This window comes from Mesoplodon mirus, assembly GCF_964341445.2.
Source record: "Mesoplodon mirus genome assembly, chromosome: 4".
Classification (NCBI taxonomy): domain Eukaryota; kingdom Metazoa; phylum Chordata; class Mammalia; order Artiodactyla; family Ziphiidae; genus Mesoplodon; species Mesoplodon mirus.
Genome location: NC_138979.1, coordinates 67,139,542 through 67,165,258, shown reverse-complemented (window position 1 = coordinate 67,165,258; position 25,717 = coordinate 67,139,542). Strand labels below are relative to the sequence as shown.

At 36.5% G+C, this 25,717-nt stretch overlaps 1 protein-coding gene across 1 annotated transcript in view; it reads left to right on the top strand.

Moving 5' to 3' along the window:
• The window catches only part of IREB2 (iron responsive element binding protein 2), a 50,633-nt gene that overhangs the window by 6,025 nt on the left and 18,891 nt on the right, over nt 1–25,717 (top strand). The window contains exons 3-9 of the mRNA XM_082617887.1: nt 14,288–14,453; nt 15,876–16,013; nt 17,121–17,339; nt 19,681–19,750; nt 20,246–20,429; nt 21,454–21,593; nt 24,057–24,228. Of these exons, the coding sequence (XP_082474013.1) occupies nt 14,288–14,453; nt 15,876–16,013; nt 17,121–17,339; nt 19,681–19,750; nt 20,246–20,429; nt 21,454–21,593; nt 24,057–24,228 (1,089 nt within the window). The remainder of the gene's footprint in view (nt 1–14,287; nt 14,454–15,875; nt 16,014–17,120; nt 17,340–19,680; nt 19,751–20,245; nt 20,430–21,453; nt 21,594–24,056; nt 24,229–25,717) is intronic.

Here is a 25,717-nt window from a genome sequence, read left to right as displayed (position 1 = left end):
ACCTTGTAATCTCTGAAAGAAAATCTGTATTTAATTTTTTATTGATTATAAGAAATTAGGTTGGGATTGGTAATCAAAGACAAAAACATTATAGGCAGTGTAGAAACAGTTTCATTTTTACGTGCATATACAAATATATGTAAATGTGCTACTTAACAAAAAATACAGTATATATTGTTTTGTAACCTTTTTTTATTTAGTATATCATGAACATCTTTCCATGTCATTGAATACAAGTATCCCTTGCTATCTGAATCTGTTCGGTTTCTGAGTCAGGGATTATCAGTTTGAGTAGAAAGGGATACCTGTACTTTTCTACAGCTTCTACTGTACTGGCTGCATGGTATTACCTATATGAATGGATCATGGTTTAGTTAGCAGATCTTTGAATATTGAGGTTGTTAACCAACTTTTCCCTGTTTATAAATAAAGCCGCTGTGTGTGTGTAGTAGTTAAATTTTGATGCAACCTTATTATATAGTTACCAGATTGAAAGTATTGCTCCCTCCACCCGCATCACTTTTCTTTTTCACTTTTACTGTATATGTACTGTCTTTTCCAGTCTTTGGCCTTGAATATAAGGAACAGAAACTCACTTAACTCAGCACTCAAGAAAGAAGATGCTGTTACAGTTTCCAAACTTCCAAAGGCAAAGGAAGAAAGCACAGTCAGGCCTCATGGGAACTAGAATTTCTAAGCCAGAGGCTGTTCTTTCTGTCACCTGTTTCTTTTTGAAGATCTGCTCTCCAGTTTTCTGTCTCCACAGCCCACTTTACTTATTGGTATTGTGTAATACCCAATATAGCCACTACCAGCCATTCTTTGTGTGTTATGATTAGCTTACCAGCCAGTTAAGACTGTATCTCTAGATGACTTTTTCTCCTATTGTTTTAACCTATAGTTAACCTATGGTTTGGCTGGGCAAGTCAGGCATCTATTGCTGGTCAGTTATCTTGCTGGTAGGAACACAAGTCCATGTTTTCTGATCTTGTCTCTTCCATGCACTCTGGAAAGGGCTGTAAGTTCGGTAAGCAATGAAATAGTTTGCTTGTAATGTTTACACACAATACATAACTTTCTAAGGATTACCTTTACCTAATGTGATTCTATTCCATCTACAATCATGCACTCACCAACCCTCCACATTTTGTCCAACGGTCTGTTGGTTTTAACTGTGCTTTTGTAGACAATTTCTATTCTAGATTAGGTCCTTTGGGTAGCAGAGAACAGACACCCACCAGCTCAAGTGAAGAAAGATTTATTGTAATGATACAGAGCTCCCGGGCAAATGAAAGGTGGCTGTATCTCAAGAAAGTGGGCAATGAGCCAGAAGTGAGGGAGCTCTTTATTTTTTCTCTCAGGGCTTCAGAGTCCTGGCCCTCTTCCACTCTTCTGCTCCCTCTACTTCACTGCATACCAGCTGCCTCTGCCTGCTAACCTTATACGTGGCCACAAATGGCAACCTCTGTCTCTAGCTTAGCTCTTAACAACTTTCTGGTTCAGCCTGTGTCCTGATTGCAAATTCCTGAGAGAGGAATCTATATTTTTTCCACCAGGCTGTTGGTCATTCACCTGCCAAGGGGTTGGCTTTTGCTTCAGCACTGTAGCCAGGGAGGTAATGGGACACTGAGCACTGTCCATTCCATGGATGGCGGTTTGGACAGGCACCATGAAGTATGCCTGTTATGTTAGCAGATAGTGCTAGATAACATGCTTACCAGGAGCAAATGAGAAGAGTGAGTGTGTCTCTGCCTTTATCAATAATAGATATTATTTTTCTGGTTTTCTCTACCTTTGTCAGTGAGTGAAAAAAACATCTTAAAGAAGCAGGAATCCGTTTTCTCTTTCTGCCTTCTTGGACTCTCCATGGCGATACTAAAAAACAAAACAAAACAAAACAAAAAAGTCTGAGTTCTTTATTGGAAATCAGTTCCATTCCAGCCTGGTACTGGTTAGAGATATAAACGGTACCTTGAGTAGTGAGACGTGGGTGTGAGTTAATCCTGTTGCAAAGTCTGGGGTTACAGGGCCTTCTAGAACAGTTCCTTAATCTTTTCTCCAGGCTCCTGGCCTTGAACAGAGTTTTTAGTTTACCCTAAAGCTACTCTACCAGTCCCTTTGCTCTCTTAGCCTGGACTCCAAAGATAGCCTCCTTGAGGCTTTAGGCAGGCCTAGAGTGTTTGAGTGTTTCCCCTTTCCATCAGTCTTCAGTGTATTTCTCTTTCATATTTAGTTTATCTAAAGCCTGTTGTTAATACTGATATTTCCTATGGGTAATTTCTCCATCTACTGTTTAAACCTGGAATTAATCACTTTTGAGAAATAACAAAACCCTTTTACATTATCTATCTTCACTACATTGCTTTGTGTTAGGCAGGGAGGATAGTTTTATGCACATGAGGAAAATGAGGCTAAAAATCTCAGTAATATGCCTAAGGTCACATATCTTCTAAGTGAGAAGATCTGGTCTTAGACTCATATCTTTTGACTTCAGACCAACACTTTCCCCCCCTTAATACCATTCTGTTTCCCAGCTTAATAAGGGCAGTAATAAAGTGCTAGTGTTTATTGATTATTTACTATATCCATTCTGTAAGTTCTGTTATTACCCACTTGGCCAGGGTCCCGCTACTCAGTACCATTACCTAAAAAATGATAGAGGAGAAACTTGATCAAAAATCTGAGATTCCAAAGTCTGTGCTTGTAAAACTGCTACACTAGGGGTTGTATGCTCATGCTTATAAGGACCATAGAGGCACCATAAACAAGTGAAATGGCCCTGGCTGGAATTGTGGCAAGCAGGAGAGCAAATGCTCTATATAAAAGAGTAGGTGCTACTCAGTTCCAGCAGAAATGTGAGGTTGGTGTTGTAAAACTTTCTATTTATCTTAAGCCAGAAATTTGGATTTTCATGTAAAAAAATCTCTGGTTTTTCAGTGTTGGCAATTAAACTTTAAAATGTTAAAACTGTGTAGAACAAACGAAACACATCTGCAGGCCAACAGTTTGCGACCTCTGCACTGAGAGATAAATTATATTGCCTAATCATAGTAGCAGCCACTTAGCCTTGAGTGGTAAGATCTACAGTCCTGGAAACCTGGATATGCCTTTCATCAGCTGCCTCCCATGTAAAATAGCAGACCTCGGCATCTTTTTCTAAAGCCTGAACCACCTCTTGGATCTTACACTGAGTAATTGATCAAAAGGATATCTGTTGTTAGCAGTTCATTTCAGAAGTATGATAACACATGTTATCATACTTTTTCAGTTTAAGCCACAAGCTTGTTCTGGTTCCCCGCATGTCTTTTTGATTATCTTTAGAGGATTAGCTTTCCAGATTCATAGGATTCTGGAAATTCCTGGTTAGAAGAGGTGGTATTAATCCAGCCCAGTTTTCTATTGATATTTGGTGCATGCATCTCTCAGCAATGCTGTTTAACTCATTCAGCTAAGATTGAGTACTCAGATGTTTCTGGCGGGTGAAAGATGGCTAAGATAGCATCTTTGTGCTAAAGAAAGCACACAGTTCAGTAATGGAAAATGTAAGTACAGTGCCTTAGTATGTTGTAACAGTCTCAGTCCAATCAGGACATAGAATAGGGGAACTTTAATGTAAATAATTATTAACTGTGATACAAGAGTAATTGTAAGATGTAAGGAAATTCTTTATGGTACCTGTAGGGCTGACAGAGAATACCCAAGGAAGGAAAAATTGGAAGGGTGTCAGGTACCATTGAAGAAGGTGTGGTTCAGCTCGTTAGATCGCAGAAAAGTTTGCTGGTTTGGTCAGACTGGAGCTGGTCTGGAGTTGCTGGACAGGCAGTAGGCCATCATCTTGAGTACATGCAGGGGAGTAGGCAACCAGCAACTGGTACTGTGAACGTGTATTGAGAGAACAGATGCTGGCAGGGGCAAGAGCCCTTCACGATGCATGGGACACATGGGGGCTTGCAGAAACAGCAGCAGCTCGTTGTGTGACCCTCCAGGCAGCTTCACGGGAGCTCTGGTTCCCGTGTTGAAAGGGCTGCTGTGATACTAACAAATGTGCATGTCTGTATTTTTTATATATTGTATAATAAAATATGTCCACATTTGGAAGATCTGTGTAACTTAGTGAACCTTTATTTCTCAAAGATCTTCAGTGAACACAGTGAGCAGAGAGTGGTGGGACTAGATAATGAGCAGACAGGCTTATTACTTCATTCATTTTTGAGAAAATGTCTGCCAGATATCCATATTTGAATAATCATAGTTGGTCATTTGTTCTTTCAAGTGAAAATGGTGTTCTTTGGAAAAAGTGGCTAATTTAGCTTGTAATTCAATCACACAATGTTTTTCCCTTGAGCAATGATTGTACTTTGGTTTTGAGCAGAAATGCTGTATACACTTCATTGTTGTCACACAGAATATTGAGACCTGACCTCAGTGGTTGAGATTTAATAAAATTAACACTTTTTCTGCTTCATCAAGGACATTATTAAATGAAACTGGTATTTTGCCTGAAAATGAACGATACAGTGAGTACAAGTACAATTTGGTGCCACTGCTTTGAGTCCTGCTAAGGCATCAGCATTTCTATCCACTAGTTTTTGAACCTTCAGCGCATATGTCAAAATGGTGGAAAAAGCAAATAATGTCTTAGTTGACCTTGCAGATTCCCTGAAAGAGTTTCAGGGCACCCCCCCCAGGAGTCCAGGGACCACACTTTGAAAACCACTGGTATGGGGCATGTATGGAGATAGAAAGATGAACTAAAGAATCTGGGTGAGAGGTGACATAGTGGTGGCTTATACTAGTTTTAGTGGTGGTGGTGATAGAAGTAGACAAATTCAAAATATATATAAAAGAGGTGTCAAGGATGTTGCCTAGATGCTTTGGCATAAGCATCTGGGTGGAAGGTGGTGCTGTTTACTGAGCTAGGGAACACAGGTGGTAGTGATATGGGACAGGGGCAGTGGGGAAATCAGAGTTCAGTTTAGGTACTAGTGAATTTGGGAACATATCAATATTCAAGTAGAGATGTTTGTGAGGCAATTAGCTGCATGGTTCTGGAGCTCAGAAGACAGATCTGGACTGCAGAAAAATATTTTGGAGTTATTGGTATAGAGATAGTCCGTTGAAGCCATAGGATCAGTTAAAACTCCTGAGAGGAGATGATATGGAGTGAGAAAAGAAGTAAGCCTAGATATGAACTCTGAGGAACTCCGACATTTAAAGATCAGGTAAAGGAGTAGAGGTCAGCCAGGAAACTGAAACAGGACTGCCAGAAAGTGTTGAGAACTGTAAAAGTGCCAAAATTTCACTCTCCTTGTAAGTTAAACTGACAGTTTTATAGATGCTGGCAGAAGACACAAAACTCTTGGATCAGAGACAATGGACAGTTTATTACCCACAGCAAAGCAGTGTGCTTGGTACCAACATTTGTTGAAGAAGGCCAGGTAATACCTGCACACAGAGATTGTGTTACAGAAAATGAAGTCTGACTTAGGGAACCCAAATCTTTTATAATGGACAGTAAGCATGCCTGCCGTTTGCTCCAGAAAGAGACACTATCTTTATCTTCCAAGGCTATTCACTATATTAACATCTTTTTCAAGATAGTCTGGAACAAAGGCAGTCATTGCTTCTGCGTGCAAGTAAGGCAGAAACGTGAGATTGGAGACATGGAGAATGGTATTGTGAAAGCCAGTAGAAAGAGTGTTTCAAGAAGGAGGAAATTGTTAGCTCCATTTAATATTGTTGAGAGAATATTGAAACTCTAGTTAGAGCTGTTTCATTGATATTTTAAGAAATCACATTGGGCTGGGCTGAAGAGTGAATGGAGGTGTAGAAGTATAAAATGAAATGTGTAGAAAAGTGGACACTGGGAATATAGGTGACTCTTTCAAGAAACTTGGTTGAGAGTTTGAAGAAAATAGTACTTGGAAGCTGTGCGTGTGTGTACACGTGTGTATGTGTGAAACTGGGGCTAGAGTCTTCAAATGCTGATGGGAAGAATCCAGTTGAAGGATAAATTACAGAAAAAGGAGAGAGAATTGATGACTCATGGGTCCTAAAATGTATCACTGGGAATTGGATGCAGAACTCCTATAAAAGTTGGCATTTAGTAGGAGGAGGTCCACAGCTGCCTTCTTAACTGGGAAAAGGATAAATCGAGAGGTATCTAGGCTTGTGTGTAAAGTAGGAGGAAGTGAAGATAGGAACTATTAGTTTTTATTTATCTAGGAGGTAGGAAGTGGGGCTAGATTCTGTAGGAGGCAACTAGAGATTTGATTTTAAGGAGAGTAGTTGAAGGTGTGAATGAATGATTGTGGAGTGTGGGAAAACAAGCAGATCAGAGAAACAAAGTAGAATTTCTGAGTGAATGGTGAGGACCCAACTGAGGTTGTAATCGTGTATTTATATTGGTACCAGTTTCTCTGGTTGATGTTTTAGGGATTTGTTTTTTCCTTCCTCCTCCTTTCACATCACCACCAATAAAACCACAGTGAACTACTTCGCAACCACTAGAATGGGTATTATATAAAAAACAGACAATGACAAATGTTGGGAAGGATATGGAGAAATGAGGTCACTTCATACACTGCTGGTGGGAATGTAAAGTGGTGTGGCCACTTTGGAAAATAGTTTGACAGTTTCTTAAAATATTAAACATAAATTTAACATATGACCCAGCAGTTCCATTCTTAGGAATCTACCCAAGAGAAATAGAAACGTTCTCTACACCAAGATTGGCAAATGAATCATCTCAGCAGCATTATTCATAATAGCTGAAAATTGGAAACAACCGAGATGTCCTTCACTGGGTGAATGGATAGACAAAATTTGGTGTAGCCATACAATGGAATACTCTTAAGCAATAAAAAGAAATTAACTATAGATACATGCTACAACATGGACAGACCTCAAAAACATGCTCAGTGAAATAAGCCAGACACAAGAGACCTTATTGGATGATTCCGTTTGTATGAAATATACAGAAAAGACAAAGCTATAGAGACAGAGTAGATCAGTAGTTTCCAGGTGTGGGCAAGGAGAGGACAGGGATTAACAGCAAATGGGCATGAGGAATCTAATTAAGTGATGGAATATTCTAAAACTGATTTATGGTGCTGATTGTACAACTTGGTAAATTTGCTTAAAAAATCATTGAATTTTATCCTTGGAAAGGGTGAATTATGTGTAAAATATGCCTCAATGAAGTTCTTTTTAAAAAGAAAGAACAGTTCTTCATAAGTGGGAAAGTGATGTGGGTGGGGTTCACCAGCTGAAAGGACAAAACAGGTTGGTGTTTTGGTGTTTTGATGGACAGATAGGATAAAAGAACAAAGGGGAAAAAGTGTACAGTTTGGGGAAACGAGAGATTTGACCACATGGAACCTCAACTGCTTATGTGAGGGGAGGTACAGACAAGCAGGTGCTGATGGATAAGGGAGAAAGTAAGTCCTCATGGTGTTGAAGAAAAGGTGTGAGAATGGGGATCAGAGAGGTTTGGAGAAGGAACTTTTTTTTTTTTTTTTTTAAACCCACATTTGTTTATTTATTTATTTTTGGCTATGTTGGTTCTTCACTTCTGTGCGAGGGCTTTCTCTAGTTGTGGCAAGCAGGGGGTCACCCTTCATCGCGGTGCGCGGGCCTCTCATTATCGAGGCCTCTTTTGTTGCTGGAGCACAGGCTCCAGATGCGCAGGCTCAGTAGCTGTGGCTCACGGGCCCAGTTGTTCCGCGGCATGTGGGATCTTCCCAGACCAGGGCTCGAACCCGTGTCCCCTGCATTAGCAGGCAGATTCTCAACCACTGCGCCACCAGGGAAGCCCTGGAGAAGGAACTTTTACGATGGTGTAATTGGAGCATGAGATAGATAGTATGTGGTGGGGGGCCATAGGGAGAATAGGGAAGAAGAAAGAGATTAAGGGCCTTGGTGAACTTTGTGCCTGATCCAGAGTAGGGATATGGAATTAATATTGCTAAAAACAAACTAGAGCACCTGTGTCCATTTTTCCACACCTGCTAGCTTATTCTCTACTGTTAGGGCTCTGGAGTATCTACCTATAGATTTACTTTAAGGATTAAATGAGATAATGTAGGTAAAACACATTGATATTTTCTCCTTAGTAGATCCTAAGTAAATAACTGTAGATGTTACTGTTTAAAAAGTTGAGGAAGAGAATTGTATTAGTTTTCCCTTACTATGTAATACATTAAACCAAAAGCTTTGTGGTTAAAGCATTAGTAAACATTTATTATCTCACAGTTTCTGTGGGTCAGGAATTCGAAAATGGCTTAGTTGAATAGTTCTGGCTCAGGATCTCTCCTGAGGTTACAGAAGGGGTTAGTTGGGGCTGCAGTCATCCAAAGGCCTGACTGGAGCTAGAGGATCTGCTTCTAAATGCGGCCCATTCACACATGGCTGGCAAGTCAGTGTTTGCTGTTGGCACAGAGGCCTCAGCTTTGCTCCACATGAGCCTCTCATCAGTGCTGCTTGATTGTCCTTGTAACAGGCTGCCAGCTTCTCCCAGAGTGAGCAGTCTGAGAGAGGAAGGCTAATGCTGGAATACTTTTATAATCTAGCCTTAGAAGTCACACACTGTCATGGGCCTAGAGATTATCATACTAAGTGAAGTAAGACAGAGAAAGACAAATACAGTATGTTATCACTTATATGTGGAATCTAAAAGAATGATACAAATGAACTTTTTTACAAAACAAATAGACTCACAGACATAGAAAACAAACTTATGGTTACCATGGGGGAACGGGCAGGGGAGAGGGATAAATTAGGAGTTTGGGATTAGCAGATATGTACTACTATATATAAAATAGATAAACAACAAGCACCTACTGTATAGCACAGGGAGGTAGATTCAATATCTTGTAATAAACCATAATGAGAAATGCATCTATATATCTATATCTGAGTCACTCTGCTGTATACCGGAAACTCACACAACAGTGTAAATCAACTATACTTCAATGAAAGAAAGAGAGAGAGAGAGGAAGAAAGTCCCCCACTGTCATCTCTGCCATACTCTTGGTCATACAAACAACTGATCTTCAGTGTAGGTTATGTGAGAGCATGAATGCCAGGAGGTGAAGATTACTGGTATCATCTTGGAGGCTGGCTACCACAGAGAGAAATAAGAAATAAATTGTTTTTGTTTGGGGGAGAGGGTGTTTATTTGCATCTTCTCTTGCTGTAGGCCTCTAGTAGTCATTCTGAAATTAGACGAATCTGCAAGTTAGTGCTCCTTAGTGACAAAATGTCCAGTTAACATTTGTGATTCTTTTTTTCTTAGAACACTCTTATCTGATATTGCTTTTTAATTTAATATTAATTTTCAAATGATAGAGTTAAAAAACAGACCACTGAAATTATAACCAAAAGAGTAACCCTGGCCCAAATTTCTACTCTGCAGAGAATACTTATTTTTAATTCTTTTGGCTATTTGTTTTGGTAATGTCCTCCATATTATTAAATAGCCTTGCTTATACAGCTGTTTCTTGATTTTTCAATTTTAGACTTTACTTTTTACTATGGAAAATGAGGATTTGGCACTTTTCTTCTCCCCTACATATATCCCATGTACCTCTTCCTAGTATAGTTATAATTTTTGGTTAAATCAATGTTCAGTGCTTATATTATGACTGTAAATATTCTCAGCCAATCCATGTAGTAAATGATGATTGCATCTCATTTCTCTTACAACTTTGTATTTTTTTTCCTGGAATTAATGACTGTCTTTTTGTTTGCTTAGTTTTCTCTGTCTTTATCAATACTTCATCTCCAAACTCTCCAAAAGAACTAAACTCCTTCTGGTATAATCAGGTAGTCTATCAATTAATTTTTTTCCCTTCTCTTAGCAGCATACCATCTGGACTCCATCTTCGATTGCACTGTGGCTTACACGGTATTACCCTAGAAGAGTCTCTGTGCTTTCCTGTGTCAAGAGACTATTTCCTAGATATTATGATTTTTTATTTTCCACTTCCTTGTTTTATAGAACATATCCCAGTAGCTTCCTAAGAAAGGGTGCCTGAGAAGTAAATTTTTGAGACGTTGCCTGATTAATTGATAGTTTACCTGTTCACAGATTTCTAGGTTGAAAATTCTCTTGGAATTTTGAAGGCATTGTTACATTGTCTTCTAGTTTCTTACACTCCTCTTAAGAAATTGCAGGCTATCCTGATTCCTACTCTTTGTTTCTGATTGCCTTTCCCCTATGTAGACATTTAGTTTCAGCTTTCTCTATTCTGTTCAGTCCATTACCAGTCAACCAAGGACTATTTTCCAAAATTTTGTTAGTTTTGCTTCTCTCTGTTTCTTTCTTTGTTCTTGTGAGTTTATAATTTTTTTATTTCTTTACTGTTTTCTTAGTGGGTTGCAGGAGAGAGTGGAGATAATTACTGGTGTTTATTTTACCATATTTTACTAGAAATCTGACAAAATGCTTTTTATAAAGCTATTTAAAACAAAAAATATTCCTGAGATTGTTTTTCCAGAATAATTAACCAAAGTTAATTTTGTGTTTGCTTCTGGGATAATATTTTACTTCTCATCATTTCCAAATGTTCTGTTAAAAAAAAAATGTCCCCCCTGTAATTCCTCTTGGTTTTGGGGGCTTCATTATGTTTCTCATTGAGGTAAGAATGGAAACTAATATTTGTTAAGTACCTACTGTTTGTCATAATATGTTTGTTTGAGGGTTTTACATGTACTAGATAGATGCTGAGGTAAGATATTCTTCACGTATGTTAGGTAGCTGGCATTCCCATTTTAAATGAGAAAATTCATCAACTTGAGTTGCTTTCCAAAGGTCATACCTATTGTAAATAGCAAATACTGGCTTTGAATCTAGTATTTCTGATTATGTAGTCCTTTATCCTTTTTACTTACAACTTCATTAATCTTCAATTTGTGTGTGTTAAAATTTTCAAGCACAAAAGTAGGGAGAGAATAGTATAATAACCCACCATGTATTTGTCAGCTAGTTATCAACATTTTGTCAATCTTTTGTTTCAGATATTCCACCATTTTTAAAATCTGTAAGTGTACTCCAGTATACATCTCTGATGTATGAAAGGACTTCTTGTAACTAACAAAATTAACAGTAATTCCTTAATATGATCTAAAACCCAGTCCAAGTTCAGATTTCTCTGGTTGTCTCAAAAATACATTTATTCAGTTGGTTTGTTCACACGGTATCCAAATAGGATCCACATGTAGCATTTGGTATTTATGTCTCAAATCTCTTTTAATCTATAATATTCATCCTCTCTCCTTTTTCCATGCCATTTTTATGTTGAAGAAATCAGGTTCTTTGTTCTGTAGAATGTACTACATTCTGGATTTGATTGCTTCTTCATGGTTTTATTTTATTGTTGTACTATCCCCCATATTTCTTGTTAACGAGAAGTTAGAGCTGGATGTTTGATTAGGTTCAGGTTTATTTATGTATGTATGTATTTTTGCAAAGAACATCTCCTAGCTTTTATTTCCTATTTCATCAGGAGGCAAATAATATCTATAATATCCTACTTTTGGTGATGCTGAGTTGGGTGTAGTTGTTCTCAGCTTGATCCATCCATATAAGTTCCCCATTCATATATCACCTCAGGATTTTAGCATCCACTTATTATCATTGTATAGATCCATTGTTTCATTAGGTGCTGCACATTGGTGATTTTTCTAATTATATCACTGCCCTTCTACATTTATTAGTTGTAATTCTGCTATTATGAGGAACTTTCTCCTCTTTACTGTTTTGTCACTTGAAATCAGGAAAGACAAGATTAATGATTGATTTTCCCCCCTTTATTTGTCAGTTTTCAGAGTAACGAGTTTCTGTAGCAGAAGAGTCATTATGAACTAAGGGCTATTTATATATTTGATATATTTTAGTGTATTACAGTCATTATTCATTTTGTTGCTCAGATTGATCCATTAATGTCCCCATTAGTCTTTGATAACTTCTTTGGTTTCTGACACAGGATGTTCCAGGCTCCTTTTGTGCATATCCTTCCCCAAATACGGAACTAACCATTTCTCCAAGGAACTCTGTTTTTTTAAAAAATGGGAAATAGTATTTAGAAACAGCAACCTGAGTTGCTAGTGGTTCAGTACTATTGGATTGTCATCATTTTAAGCATTTTCACTAATCAGAGATAGGAAATACGTACATGTTTTTTAGAAAGAGAAAAATCATGAGTTTGTCCTGATGATACCTATTGAAGTGTAAGGGTTTTTTTTTGTTTTTTGTTTTTTGTTTTTTAAATTTTTATTTATTTATTTTTGGCTGTGTTGGGTCTTCGTTTCTGTGGGAGGGCTTTCTGTAGTTGCGGCAAGTGGGGGCCACTCCTCATCGCGGTGCGCGGGCCTCTCATTATCGCGGCCTCTCCCGTTGCGGAGCACAGGCTCCAGACGCGCAGGCTCAGTAATTGTGGCTCACGGGGCTAGCTGCTCCGCGGCATGTGGGATCTTCCCAGACCAGGGCTCGAACCCATGTCCCCTGCATTGGCAGGTAGATTCTCAACCACTGCACCACCAGGGAAGCCCGTAAGTTTTTTTTTAAACTAGCTACTCTGCTTTTATACTTGTATGTCATTACTCTTAAATCTTGGTTCCCAACCATAGTAACAAAAGTACTTTTTGCTTTCTTCTCATTGTATATATGACAATTTCAAAACTACAATATCAGTACTAATTACTGAACATAATTTGTTTTCTTTGTGGATCTTTTTGCCCTTAGTATATATCCTGCTAGGGAGATACAACCAAAATACTATATGGCATATATATATATATATATATATATATATATATATATATATATATATATATATATAAAGTTTTTTATTTTATTCTTTCATTGTTCTTTCTGGGGGGGAGTATATATTATTATATATTTAATATATTTAAAATTATAGTTTTTAGTTTTATATTTAATATATAATAATACATATTCTTATACATTTTTTTTTACTCCCTTTCTTACTGTAAAGGTATATACTATAAACATTGTTTTGCATTGCTTTTTCTCTTAATGGTACAGTCTGGAGATGACTTCTTTTTTATTTTATTTATTTATTTATTTTTTGGCTGCATTGGGTCTTCATTGCTGGGCACGGGCTTTCTCTAGTTGCGGTGAGCGGGGGCTACTCTTGGTTGCAGTGCGTGGGCCTCTCTTGTTGCAGAGTACGGGCTCTAGATGTGCGGGCTTCAGCAGTTGTGGCACATGAGCTTAGTTGCTCCGCGGCATGTGGGATCTTCCCGGACCAGGGCTCGAACCCGTGTCCCCTGTGTTGGCAGGCAGGTTCTTAACCACTGCGCCACCAGGGAAGCCCTGGAGATCACTTCTTAATCAGCATGCAGAGATCATCATTCCTTTGAGCAGCTGCATAGTAATCTATTATGTGGGTTACCATTACTTAGCTAATTTCATACTGATTTAGTCTTCCATTTAAGTCCTAAGGAAATACTTCTTTGTGGCAAAATCTAGTGTGAGAATATAATAGGATCAAAAAATTTTTAAATATTGAAATCTGTTTCTCTCCTTAAACTGGTAATCAAGAGTTACTGACAATTTTCATGAAATGAATTTTATTCACCTAAGCACCCTGGTTTATTTTTAAACCTTAACTATTTTTGATGGAAATCCTTTAAATTTATTACAAACTTTTACATAGTTTAAACATTTTTTGCCATAATTGGGATGTTTTCATTATTGTATTTAATTCTAATTATCTGTGCTTTTCAGTTTTTCTGTGTTTTCCCTGAATGTTAAGTACTTGTCAGTCTCATATGCCCAAGTCAGTACAGCTGTTGTGTGAAGTTTTTTTAATTAATTAGTTAATTAATTTTTCATTTATTCTATTAAAGTTTAGGTGAAGGTTTTACCTCTGCTTTTTCAGGGCCTCAGCTTACATACAGGAAAGTCAAATTTATAGAAAGCCTGGTATTAACAAGAATGGTGTTTCACTCCCTGTTTACTAGACTAAAAATTTTTTTTATATTGAAATATAGTTAATTTACAATATTTTGTTTCAGGTGTACATGAAGTGATTCAGTTATATATATTTTTTTCAGATTATATTCCATTATAGGTTATTACAAGATATTGAATATAATCCCCTGTGCTATACAGCAAATCCTTGTTGCTTATTGACTAGACTAAAATTTTTTTAATTGAGAAAACAAAGCATCTGTATCTTTATCATTTTGCTATTGTAATTTTTACAATATGTAGTTATGATTATTCCCTTATTAATAGTAATATTTTCTCTTGAATCAGATGTTCTGCCTTACTCAATACGGGTCCTGTTGGAAGCTGCTGTGCGAAATTGTGATGGCTTTTTAATGAAAAGGGAAGATGTTATGAACATTTTAGACTGGAAAACCAAACAAAGCAATGTTGAAGTGCCCTTTTTCCCTGCCCGTGTTCTTCTTCAAGATTTTACGTGAGTGATAGTTTTATTTTTCATGATGAATTTTCAGAGTGTTCGCTTTTTAAAATTCAGACTCCCTGATGGCTCTCTTGTTTTTTAATTGTGAAGATTAGTTTATAAATTTAAAAAGTTGCTTTTTCTAAACTGAAGCTATTTGTCAAAAATTAGGCACTTTTTTTGGTACCATTTATTTAAAAACTACTTTTTTCTAACTGCCTACTTGTCATCTACACATAGCCAATAGGCTTCTCAATCTTAACATATCCAAAACTTCATTGCTCAGCCCCCCTCATGTATTCTTTCCAAGTTTTTTCTGTCATATTGAATGGCGCTACAGTCTCCTGTTTGTTTCGAGCAAAAATCTAGGAGTTAACCCTGGTTCCTGTCCTTTGTACATAATCCAGTCTATCAGCAGTTTCTGTCAACTCTACCTTTGAAATATACATATCCTGAATCCAAATACTTCTTACCATCTCCACCACAGTCATCCTGATTCTAGCCCCATTCTCACTTACCTGGACTATAACTATAATAATCTGTTAACTGGTATCCCTGCTTCCATACTTGGAATGTATAGTCTTGTCTTTTCACAGTAGGTGAAGTGACTTGGTTAAAAGATGTTAATCAAGGTCATATCATTCCCCTATTCTCCCACTGGCTTCCATTACACTTAGAATAAAGTCTTTACCATAGCTTGAAAGATTCTACCTAATCTGTGTGTCCAGAGATTACTTATTGGAAGAATTAACCTTTAGCTGAGTTTTGAAGGAGGTGTAGGAGTTAGCTAGACAAATAAGAACATCCCCTTCACCCACCCACCTAAATCTGGTTTGTAAGCTACTGCTCTGTGTACCTGGTATATGCTGCTACTGTAGTACTTATGATACTATTCTATAATTGCTACTTTATCTTCCCTACAAATTCCTTGAGACCAGTTACTCTCCCTTATTTGGCCTTATACCATTGGTGTCTAGCACATTGAAGGCATTTGGTAAATGCTTCTTATATAGTTGGCTGGAGATATATATGTAGATATAGATATAGGTCCATCTATATCTATATCCATATATTTAGTGGATAACTTTGGAGACAAGGCACTGGGAGTGAAGAGGCTGGAGCTGGGGAAGAGGGAGGGGTATCTTAAAATTTAAGGCAAGAGAAAGAATTCCATAGGCAGTTCCCTTGAAGTTCTCTTATGCCTCTAAAAATCATCTGTTGTATTTTTGGCACATCTACCTTTGAGCCCTCAAATTCTCAGATAATATTTAATATTAATTCTCATTAAACCAGGATACGTCTAACTTTGGATAACCTGTACATTATCAAACATGAATGCAAATTAAAAAGGAATACTTTTTAAATTTAAAAATGCATATTAATCATCTGAGCATATATAAAAGAAGAATTAGAAGTTGATCATTCTTTATTTTTTAGTGGAATACCGGCAATGGTGGATTTTGCTGCTATGAGGGAGGCAGTGAAAACTCTTGGAGGTGACCCTAAGAAAGTCCATCCTGCCTGTCCGACAGATCTCACGGTTGATCATTCTTTACAAATTGACTTCAACAAATGGTACTTTAATACACATATTTATAAAGACAGCCACGCACGTTGACTGGCAGCCAGTCCACTGGGAGTGTGTGGTATAGAAGAAAGGGAATAGAGATAATTTGTGCCAGAGTAAAGTTTGCTACAGTTAGTATTGACTAATATACAAAAAGAAAAACTGGTGAAAACTTATGTATTGGTGAATTTTCTTTTTAACTCAGTCTAAATTTAAACTGATTTTCATGTTTGTATATTTCTGCTGCCATTTTTTATAGATATGTATAAGCCTAGGACCTGCTTTTTGGAGTGAATATCTGAATTAAGCCTTCATTTCCTTTTTGTTTTTTAACTTCCAGAGAGAATTTAAAGATGTGAGCCTTTAATGTCTAAATTGGTAATTGAAAACACTGAGCTTACTACAGCTGTATTTTCCTTCCACTGAAATAAATTTCTTATACTTAAAAGGTCCTTTTGACTAAAGTCAAACTAGAGAAGACATGATTCTGTTTTCATGTACCAGCTTTCTTTTTACATTCCCTGGAGTAATGGAATAAGGCTACAATTTATTAAAACCTGTGAGAGCCTTTGCCCTCTAGATTAAACGATGGCTCTGAACTTCTTCTAAGTTGTTAGATGGGAAAAAAAATTGATTTTGCTACTTGCCAAAGGTTACTATATGAAAATGATTTTAGTGGCACAATTTTTTTTAATCTCCATAAATTTAAATAAATCAACTTTTTTTTTTTTTTTTTTTGGTAATCTGAGATTTGCTTTTTTTTTTTTTTTTTTTTTTGCGGCACGTGGGCCTCTCCCATTGCGGAGCACAGGCTCCAGACGCGCAGGCTCAGCGGCCATGGCTCACGGGCCCAGCTGCTCCATGGCATGTGGGGGGATCCTCCCGGACTGGGGCACAAACCCGTGTCCCCTGCATCGGCAGGTGGACTCTCAACCACTGCGCCACCAGGGAAGCCCCTGAGATTTGCTTTTGAAACCTGAAATAGATGATATATTAACCTTTGAATAACATTCAGTTGTTACTTCCAGATAGCATTGCTGTTGTGTGCTTTTTGAAGACCTAAATTTCTGTAACTTTTAAATGGTTTTATTTTGTTTCCTCTTTTGGAACGATAGTGCAATACAGAATGCTCCAAATCCTGGAGGTGGTGATCTACAGAAAGCAGGAAAGCTTTCTCCACTTAGAGTGCAGCCTAAGAAGCTTCCCTGCAGAGGCCAGACTACCTGCCGAGGATCGTGTGATTCTGGAGAACTAGGCCGAAACTCAGGAAGATTTTCTTCGCAGATCGAAAATACACCCATTCTATGTCCTTTTCATTTACAACCAGTGCCTGAGTACGAGATGTTTTTAAAAATATTTATTAGTACCAGATTATTTTTCAGTTAAGGAAATCACGTTTATTCTCCTTCCCCTCCTGATTCCTATTACATTGCCTTCATATTTACTGTGCTTCCTATTGTACTGAAAGAAGCAAAGTTAATTAAAATGGTAGTCTCTAAATACCATGATTTATTTCTGTTCCTTTGAAGAAAACTTTTCTTAAGAATTTTCTATAAATATATTTAATTTTTGTAACTAATGTAGACAGAAAATTATCTTGAATTGTAAATTTTTTATTTTAGTGAATTTATACCATTCACATGCTCATTATTCATTCAGATTACTTTTATGAAATCTATATTTTTAGCTTTATTTTCCTATTAGGCGATTTCTTATTCTTTTTATTGCATTGAGATCTCTATGTTAAGAATATTATCATTGTCATATGTTATAAATGTAATGAGCCCTTTTAGATAAGCAGTTTCCTATATAATACCATGGAAAGTAGTAAACCTGCCTGGAAAAGAATCCCGTTCTTAAGAGTTGGTTAAATTTCCTAATAGGTAATTTTTCAAAATAAAAACAAGAGTTCTATAATTGGAATTTTGTATGCTATAAAGTTTCCAAAGTCTTAGTCTTATTTTAAGAGAGTTATGTTGTTTATCCCATTGTTACTAGACTGTTAAGTTTTTTAAAGACGAGTTAAAAATGACTTACACTCTATCAAATTGAAAAAAAATTAACACATTTAAGATTTAGGCTAGCTAAGGATAATATCAACACATATTTCATCGTAAGTACCAAATAATATATTAGTTCATTTGTCCCTAAATTGGATCTTTCAAATTCTGGGTAGTTCTAAATTTTGTGCTCAATATAGCTGTAAAGCCTCAGGTTATAAGTGAACTCAGGTGCTCTTCCTTTCTAAGAATTCAATATAATCTGTGGGTCCTTTGCCATCAAATCATGACAGTTTTACATTTATGTAAGTACTCCTTATTCCCTACCTGGCTGTCCTGATTGTTAGGGACATGTTGAATTTTGAGATTAATTTCTCTTCTTACTTAGAAATTAATTTCTTGAAAAGGAAGATTTATTGATTCAAAAAATCATTGATTTTCTTGGGTATCTTTTTATAACTGGTATGAAGTGCTAAGATGGTATGTTTTTATTTCTAAAAATCCAATCTGGTGTAACATTTCCCCTCAATTTTGACTCTAAATTACAAAGTATTAAGATCATATATGTTATAGTCCCTGGCTGTGTGAAAATAGTAACTCTTTCATGTGCTTTAATGCATCAGTGAAGTATTAATTATAGACTCAAACAAGAAATTGAGGGATAGAGAGTTGAGAGCATACATTTGGCATGTATGAAATCACTGCCTGATTTGAAGTCAGGTTATGGGCTAATAAATATTTGTGTGGTACTTTGTAGCTATATATACTATGAAAAGGTAAGATAATTGGAGTGGCTCTAGAAAGCTATGTTCCCTGAGGTCCTAAGAAAAATCTCATTAAGATGTGCTATGGCTTCAAATGATCACTCAGCAATGAATTATTAATCTTTGTTTTTTTTTAAAAAAAAGTTGACAAACAACTATAATTATCTGGACCCTGGAGGACATGTATAATTTAAGTTATATTGATATTCTAGTCAACACTTAAATCACCAGCTGGCAAGTGAAATAAACAAAGCTGTTAGAAATAATTTTTTTTTAAATATCCATTAGATAAAAATAGCTTCCTAAAAATGGCACTATGTTTACTGCTTGGCAGTGAATTGTTTTTATCTCTTAGTTTACATAATTCATGTAAAATATATTTATAATCCATATAAAGTAAAATTCTACTTTATATAAAACAGAAGCTTCATTTTAGGTGAGATGAATATAAAATTTTTACCAAAAGCTCTTTTTAAACTATGAAGTAATGTTGAGTTGTCATTGTTACATTGTAATATTCAACAAGTATCTCCTAGTTTAACTGGTACAAGAGTTAAGTGGGTGGAGATGTACATGCTTATTTTTCATTAAGCTACAACCCTTCTTTTTCCTTGTAGTGGAAAATCCAACAAAGGTTACCATGCTACTTTTAATATTTTAGCCAAATCTCACAGTGATACATGTTAAGTACAGTTTGGGACACTGGTGTGGACCATGGCTTAAATAATTAAGTCCTTGCAGTAGCTTTCTAGTGTTACTTAAATCAGAGCTTCCTTGTTGAAAAGAAAATAACTGATTCTGAGAAGTCTAGTAAACTGCTATTCCCAGAATTTTTAAAATATGTAGACTTAGAAACAAGGCAAGTCTTTTCTGTAATACATATATTTAATGCCAGTTCTTCTTCTTTTTAGACCTGAAACAGTATTAAAAAATCAAGAAGTAGAATTTGGCAGAAATCGAGAGAGGCTTCAATTTTTCAAGGTATAAATGATTGGGGGGAAATTTTTTAATAGGAGTTTATGAAATATTGAAAGGTTTGATTTTTATATCTTTAGAAGTTTTTAAACACTAGCAGTAGAACCCTTTTTTACTTTTTTTCCTTCAAATAAAATCTTAATCAGAAACCCTAGTGTATAACAAAATATTAAAAACAGTGGCTCTAATTCAAGTGAGCTTGGAGGGTCTTCTACTTGGGCCTACCCCTTTTCCCATCCCTGAGGATCCTTGGAATGTAGTTGAAAGCTACTGTTTATCTGGACTATTGGAACATTTTTCTTTGACTTAATTTTGTTTTAATCTGCAAAATGAATATATTTAGGTTTAGTATCTGTGTATTTGTTTTTATGTACTGTAAACTTTGACCATGATGCACATTGGTAAAATATTTTTAGTGTCAGTATTTATTTATATGTTGATTATGAGGCAAATTCAGATATATGCTAACAGTTGGATTTCTTAAATTTAAATAAAATACAGTGGAGTTCAAGAGTTTTTAAGAATGTGGCTGTAATCCCTCCTGGAACTGGAATGGCTCATCAAGTAAACTTAGAGTATTTGTCAAGAATGGTTTCTGAAGAAAAGGACCTCCTCTTTCCGGACAGTGTCGTTGGCACCGATTCTCATATAACCATGGTGAATGGTTTGGGGATTCTGGGGTGGGGTAAGTAAATGACTAAATATATTTAATTCTTTTGGGGAGAGGATGTCAGGAAATTTATAAAAGAACATAAATAGCAGGGTCTTTATAGCCTCTTTGAGGCTGTTTTTTCACCTATAACAGCAGCAACAAAAGTAAATCTTAATTCAAGTGTTTGTGGACAGTGTGGTATAAGAGAGAATTTATGAAAAGAAATGTGGACCTTGCCCAGCACAGCACTACCATTTGTGGAGTGGTTAGTGATGATGATGATGTCTATGAAGGTGATGTGCTTATTACTCCCTTATTTAAAGTCCTTCAGTGGCTTCTCCTAGCATTCTTTGTAAATCCAAATTTCTTTTTTTTTTTTTTTTTTTTTTTGCGGTACGCGGGCCTCTCACTGTTGTGGCCACGCGCAGGCTCAGCGGCCATGGCTCACGGGCCCAGCCGCTCCGCGGCATGTGGGATCCTCCCGGACCGGGGCATGAACCTGTGTCCCCTGCATCGGCAGGCGGACTCTCAACCACTGCGCCACCAGGGAAGCCCCCTCTTCATGTTTTTCATAGGGCCCTTCACAACCTGTTGCCTCTTTAGCCATTTACCCAAACACATCTTTTATTTCCCTGAGTGGCCTGTGCTATTGCACCTCATGGCTTTGCATCAGCTATTCCCTCTGGCAGAGTGTATGTACTCTTATAGGGTGCTATAATTGTTGGCTTTTTGTCTTTATCATTAGACTGAGCTTCTTGAGGTTGACAGGGGCTGGGTTCTATTCATACTGTATCTTGAGCATAGCATAGTACCTAGCATAATAGATACTAAATGTTTTCTGAATTTAAAATAAAGGTAAAAATCAGTTTTTTCCAACCATGTGAGTGGAGTCATTCTTTTGAGAAGACTTCAGTTCCATATCTACAGTAATAGCATTATAGCAGTTCTGTGCAAGGTACTGTGTAAGACAAGCTCGTGAAACACCTAGAGATTTAGACGTTACAGAGAGAAATTATCTTTAAATGCGCTATACTCATATACCTGTCTGTTACATTAGGGGTTGGAGGTATTGAAACAGAAGCAGTTATGCTTGGTCTGCCAGCTTCTCTTACTTTACCAGAGGTGGTTGGATGTGAATTAACTGGCTCATCGAATCCTTTTGTTACATCCATAGATGTTGTTCTTGGCATTACAAAGGTAAGTTAAAATTTTGCTAGCTGTATAACTTAGTGGACATGATTTTTTTTGTAAGGAGAAGAGCCCCATAAGAGCAGGGATTTGGGTTCATCACCTCATCCTCAGCACTCTGATGTTACTAGCTATGTCATCATAGTACTAATAGCAAAATTTAACCCTTTATACTAGTAAGTACAAAACAATTTGTTGTGTCGTTGTTCGCTTGACATGTTAACTCACTTATTCTTCGTTACAAGCCTATGAGATTGTTACTATTACCATCCTTATTTTAATTCTGTGAAAACTGAGACACAGTAAGGTTTAATGACTTAACCAGAGGGTCATAGGGCTGAATGGTCAGTGTAGAACAAGGTTTCCCACCCAGGCAGTCAGGTTCTTAAGTCCACGCTCTTAACCATTATGCCTTATTGCCTCAGTGAATGTTTGTTGCCTTCGTGGATTTAAAAAAAAAAAAAAAAAATCGTATTTAGGAAATGTCTAATTGCATCTCCTTTAATACTTATTTGAATCATTTGTCCCCTGAAAACTATTACTGTATTAGATAGTACTTTAAAAAATATAGGCTGTAAAAATGTGGTAGTGTCAAATTTTTCTATTGGCTATTTTAACATTTAAAAAAAAAAGTCACTCTGCTGTACACCTGAAACTAACACAACATTGTAAATCCACTATACTTCAATTAAAAATAAAAAGAAATGATAAAAGTATTATATAGAAATTTTTTCTCTGAATTTTTAAAATATTGGCTGCATGCGTTTAATATATGTACTGTAGGGTTTCCTGAAGACAATAATTTGTAACTCTCCATCCTAAATTTCTAGTTTTCACTAACTTTATTATAATGATTAAGTCACATTTCATTAAATGAATGAACCTGGGAAATGTTCCACAAATAATTCCAATTTGGATCCCAGCGTCTCAGCATTTTCGGTTAGATTACTGGTCTGAAGGCTTTCAGAATACTCTGCAGGGAAAGTAAATGGTATCGCCTCCCTCACCATTTAGTATTGATCCCTCTTCCCTAATTAGAAAAAAATTGACATCTTGCAGAAATGATTGATTCAGTGTGTGGTACCAAAAGATCAAGAAGTTAAATAGAGAATTGAAGGATTATTCCTAAAGGAAAAGGAATATCCCATTATAATTTTAGAAAAATCAATTCTTTTCCTTCACACATCCTGAAAATTAATGGTGCTTTTTAGATTCCTCCAGCTATATTTTTTCTTAACAATGTTCTATGTATACTTTTGACATTTTGGCTTATTGATGCAAAAATTAAATTTATTATGTAGGTGTATCTTTTTTATTATTTTGTCCCATATTTGAGGTCGTGTTCTATTCATGATCTTTGTAGGATTAATCATATGTTGTTTTTCAAAATGTATATTGTGGTACCTCATTAATTTGGGGAAAGCGGCATTTGGCTTGCTGTATCTAATCTATATGGCTCTTATCCTCAGAAATAAAACAGTGAAAATTAGGAAACATGTTTCTTTTAGGGTTGAGTTTCTGCATCTATAAAACGTTTGGATTAAGTGATCCTTAGCACTTATAAAATGTTAGAGCTTAATATTATTCATAGGTTGAATGTTGTTTCTTACTTCGTCACTGTGCTGAGCAGTCCCTCTATACCATTCTGACAGCATTTTACAATTGAGAGAAGGTGGGTAGCTGTTTTTGGTTACTTAAAAATTAGTAATAAGAAAAATGATTTTAGAAGGAATTAAGTTTGAGGCCACATGTTAAATCCTATCAAAATGAAATTTACCTAGGGGGACTTCCCTGGTGGTCCAGTGGTTAAGACTTCGCCTTCTAGTGCAGGGGGTGCGGGTTCGATCCCTGGTCAGGGAGCTAAGATCCCACATGCATCGTGGCCAAAAAAAACAAAAACATAAAACAGAAGCAGTATTGTAGCAAATTCAGTAAAGACTTTAAAAATGGTCCCCATCAAAAACAAAAAATCTTTAAAAAAAAATTTTACCTATAATTAGTGATGCTGTAAATATTTGGATCAGTAGTTGGCATTCAAAGAATTTTTATAGCAGTATATAATTTTTTGAATTTAAATACACAGTTTCATCAATATATTAGTATTTCACTAAATCTAAGATGCCATCATTGGTTAGAAGCACCACTGTTTTATGTGCTGCTAAGAAAGAAAGAAGACTGCCAGCTAACAGACACACCATAGAGTCTAAGGTATACGCTGATTTCAGACATTAAAACGGGAATCTTAGCCATTTTGAACTTTCAAGCCCTTTTCTACCCTAATAGTAACATTTGACCACTCTTCTATTGACTATTTACCTTAAAATACCTAGAAAACCAGAATGAGTTGATGTTTCATAAAAATAACAGAGGACCTCTTTCACTGTCAGTAGTAATTGATTAAAAATTAGATTTTATAGTTTTCAGAAAATCCATGCTAATTTTGTGTGCGTTTCTGTGTATCTCTTTATATAGCACCTCAGGCAAGTAGGAGTGGCTGGAAAGTTTGTTGAGTTTTTTGGAAGTGGAGTTTCACAGTTATCTATAGTAGATCGAACTACAATAGCAAACATGTGTCCAGAATATGGTGCTATCCTCAGCTTTTTCCCTGTTGACAATGTGACATTAAAACATTTAGAACATACAGGTAAGACGATATAAGATCACTAGGATAAATGTGTTACATTTCCAATGTGTCTATCTGAAATATTGTATAATAAATTACTACCGTGTACATGTTATTTAATGTTCATGAAATTGTCTTATTTTAAAACAGCAGCTTTGAAATAAACTGCATCAGATGTGTTTAAAGAGTGTTGTGTCCTCAAACCTAGTCCACTGCGACCCATTTACAGCAGTTTAGAGGAGTTATTCAAACTGCTGATCTTTGCCTCACGTTTTCCCAATAATTAATAATGGATACCTCCACCCTGTTAGTGATCAGAGGTTGCAATTTAATGGAAGTCAGGCTTGCGCACATTCACAGCTGTTCTCTTCTTCATCCAGGAAGAGAGGAGCCACGAGACAGAGTTTGGGAACCAGTGCTCTATTTAAAGAATAAGCGCATAATTTTGTGAAAAGCAGCATAGGGTCACAGCTTCCAAATTCTTATTGTAGCCTGATTAACTAGGAACTTTGACCTCTCTTCTGTTGACTAATATAGAAAATACTTGCAAAACCAGAATGTGTTGGTTTTATAAGGCCCCTATTCTTTAAAAAGCAGGGTCTCTTTATTTGATCCACTTCTTTTTTTAAGAGATCATTACCGAACTACTAATCTCATCATAAGTATATTGGGGAGATACATTCTAGTATTCTTCAGTTTGGGGGCAGATTATGATAAGTCAAATGGCAAAATGGATGACTGGTCCTTTGGAACCTTGGAAGGAATGGTCCTCATAGAATACAGAGTTTTCTCTAAACTGGATTTTGGGTGGTAGAATGTTCAAGAGAGAAATGCCTTATTCCTTACATATTGATATGAGTTAATGTCATAATGATGTGTCACTGTGCAACAAATTGTCCTAAAACTTAGTGGCTTAAAACAGCAACAGTCATTTATTGCTGCATAGTTTCAGTGGGTCAGTAATTCATACAGGTACAGATTGTCTCTGCTTCATGATGTCTGGAGCCTCAACTGCAAGACTTAAAAGCTAGGGCCAGGAATCCTGAAGGTTTGTTCACTTGAATGTCTGGCAGTGAATGCTGGCCATCAGCTGGGAACTCAGCTGGGACTGTCAGCCAGAACACCTATTTGTGGTTTCTGAATATATAATCTGGGCTTTCTCACATGGTGGCTTTTCAAGGGTTGGTAACCTGAGAGAGCAGGGGTGTGGGGGGTTGGGGAGAGAGAAGGTACATGCCAGTTAGCCAGCTAGCCAGCTAGAAATTACATTGCTCAGGTTTAAGGGGAATGAACGTAGATTCTACCTCTTGATGGATGAATGTCAATGTCACATTGTAAGAGAACATATAACTTAGGATAGATGTTGTTGTGGCAATCATTCGCAAATATAATCTGCCACAATTACTTACTTCTCATCAAGCTAACAGATAACTACCAGCATGTTTAATTGGAAACTTTATTGTTAACATCTAAGTTCTTTTAATTTCTGGAAGATCTTGTTACATCTCTA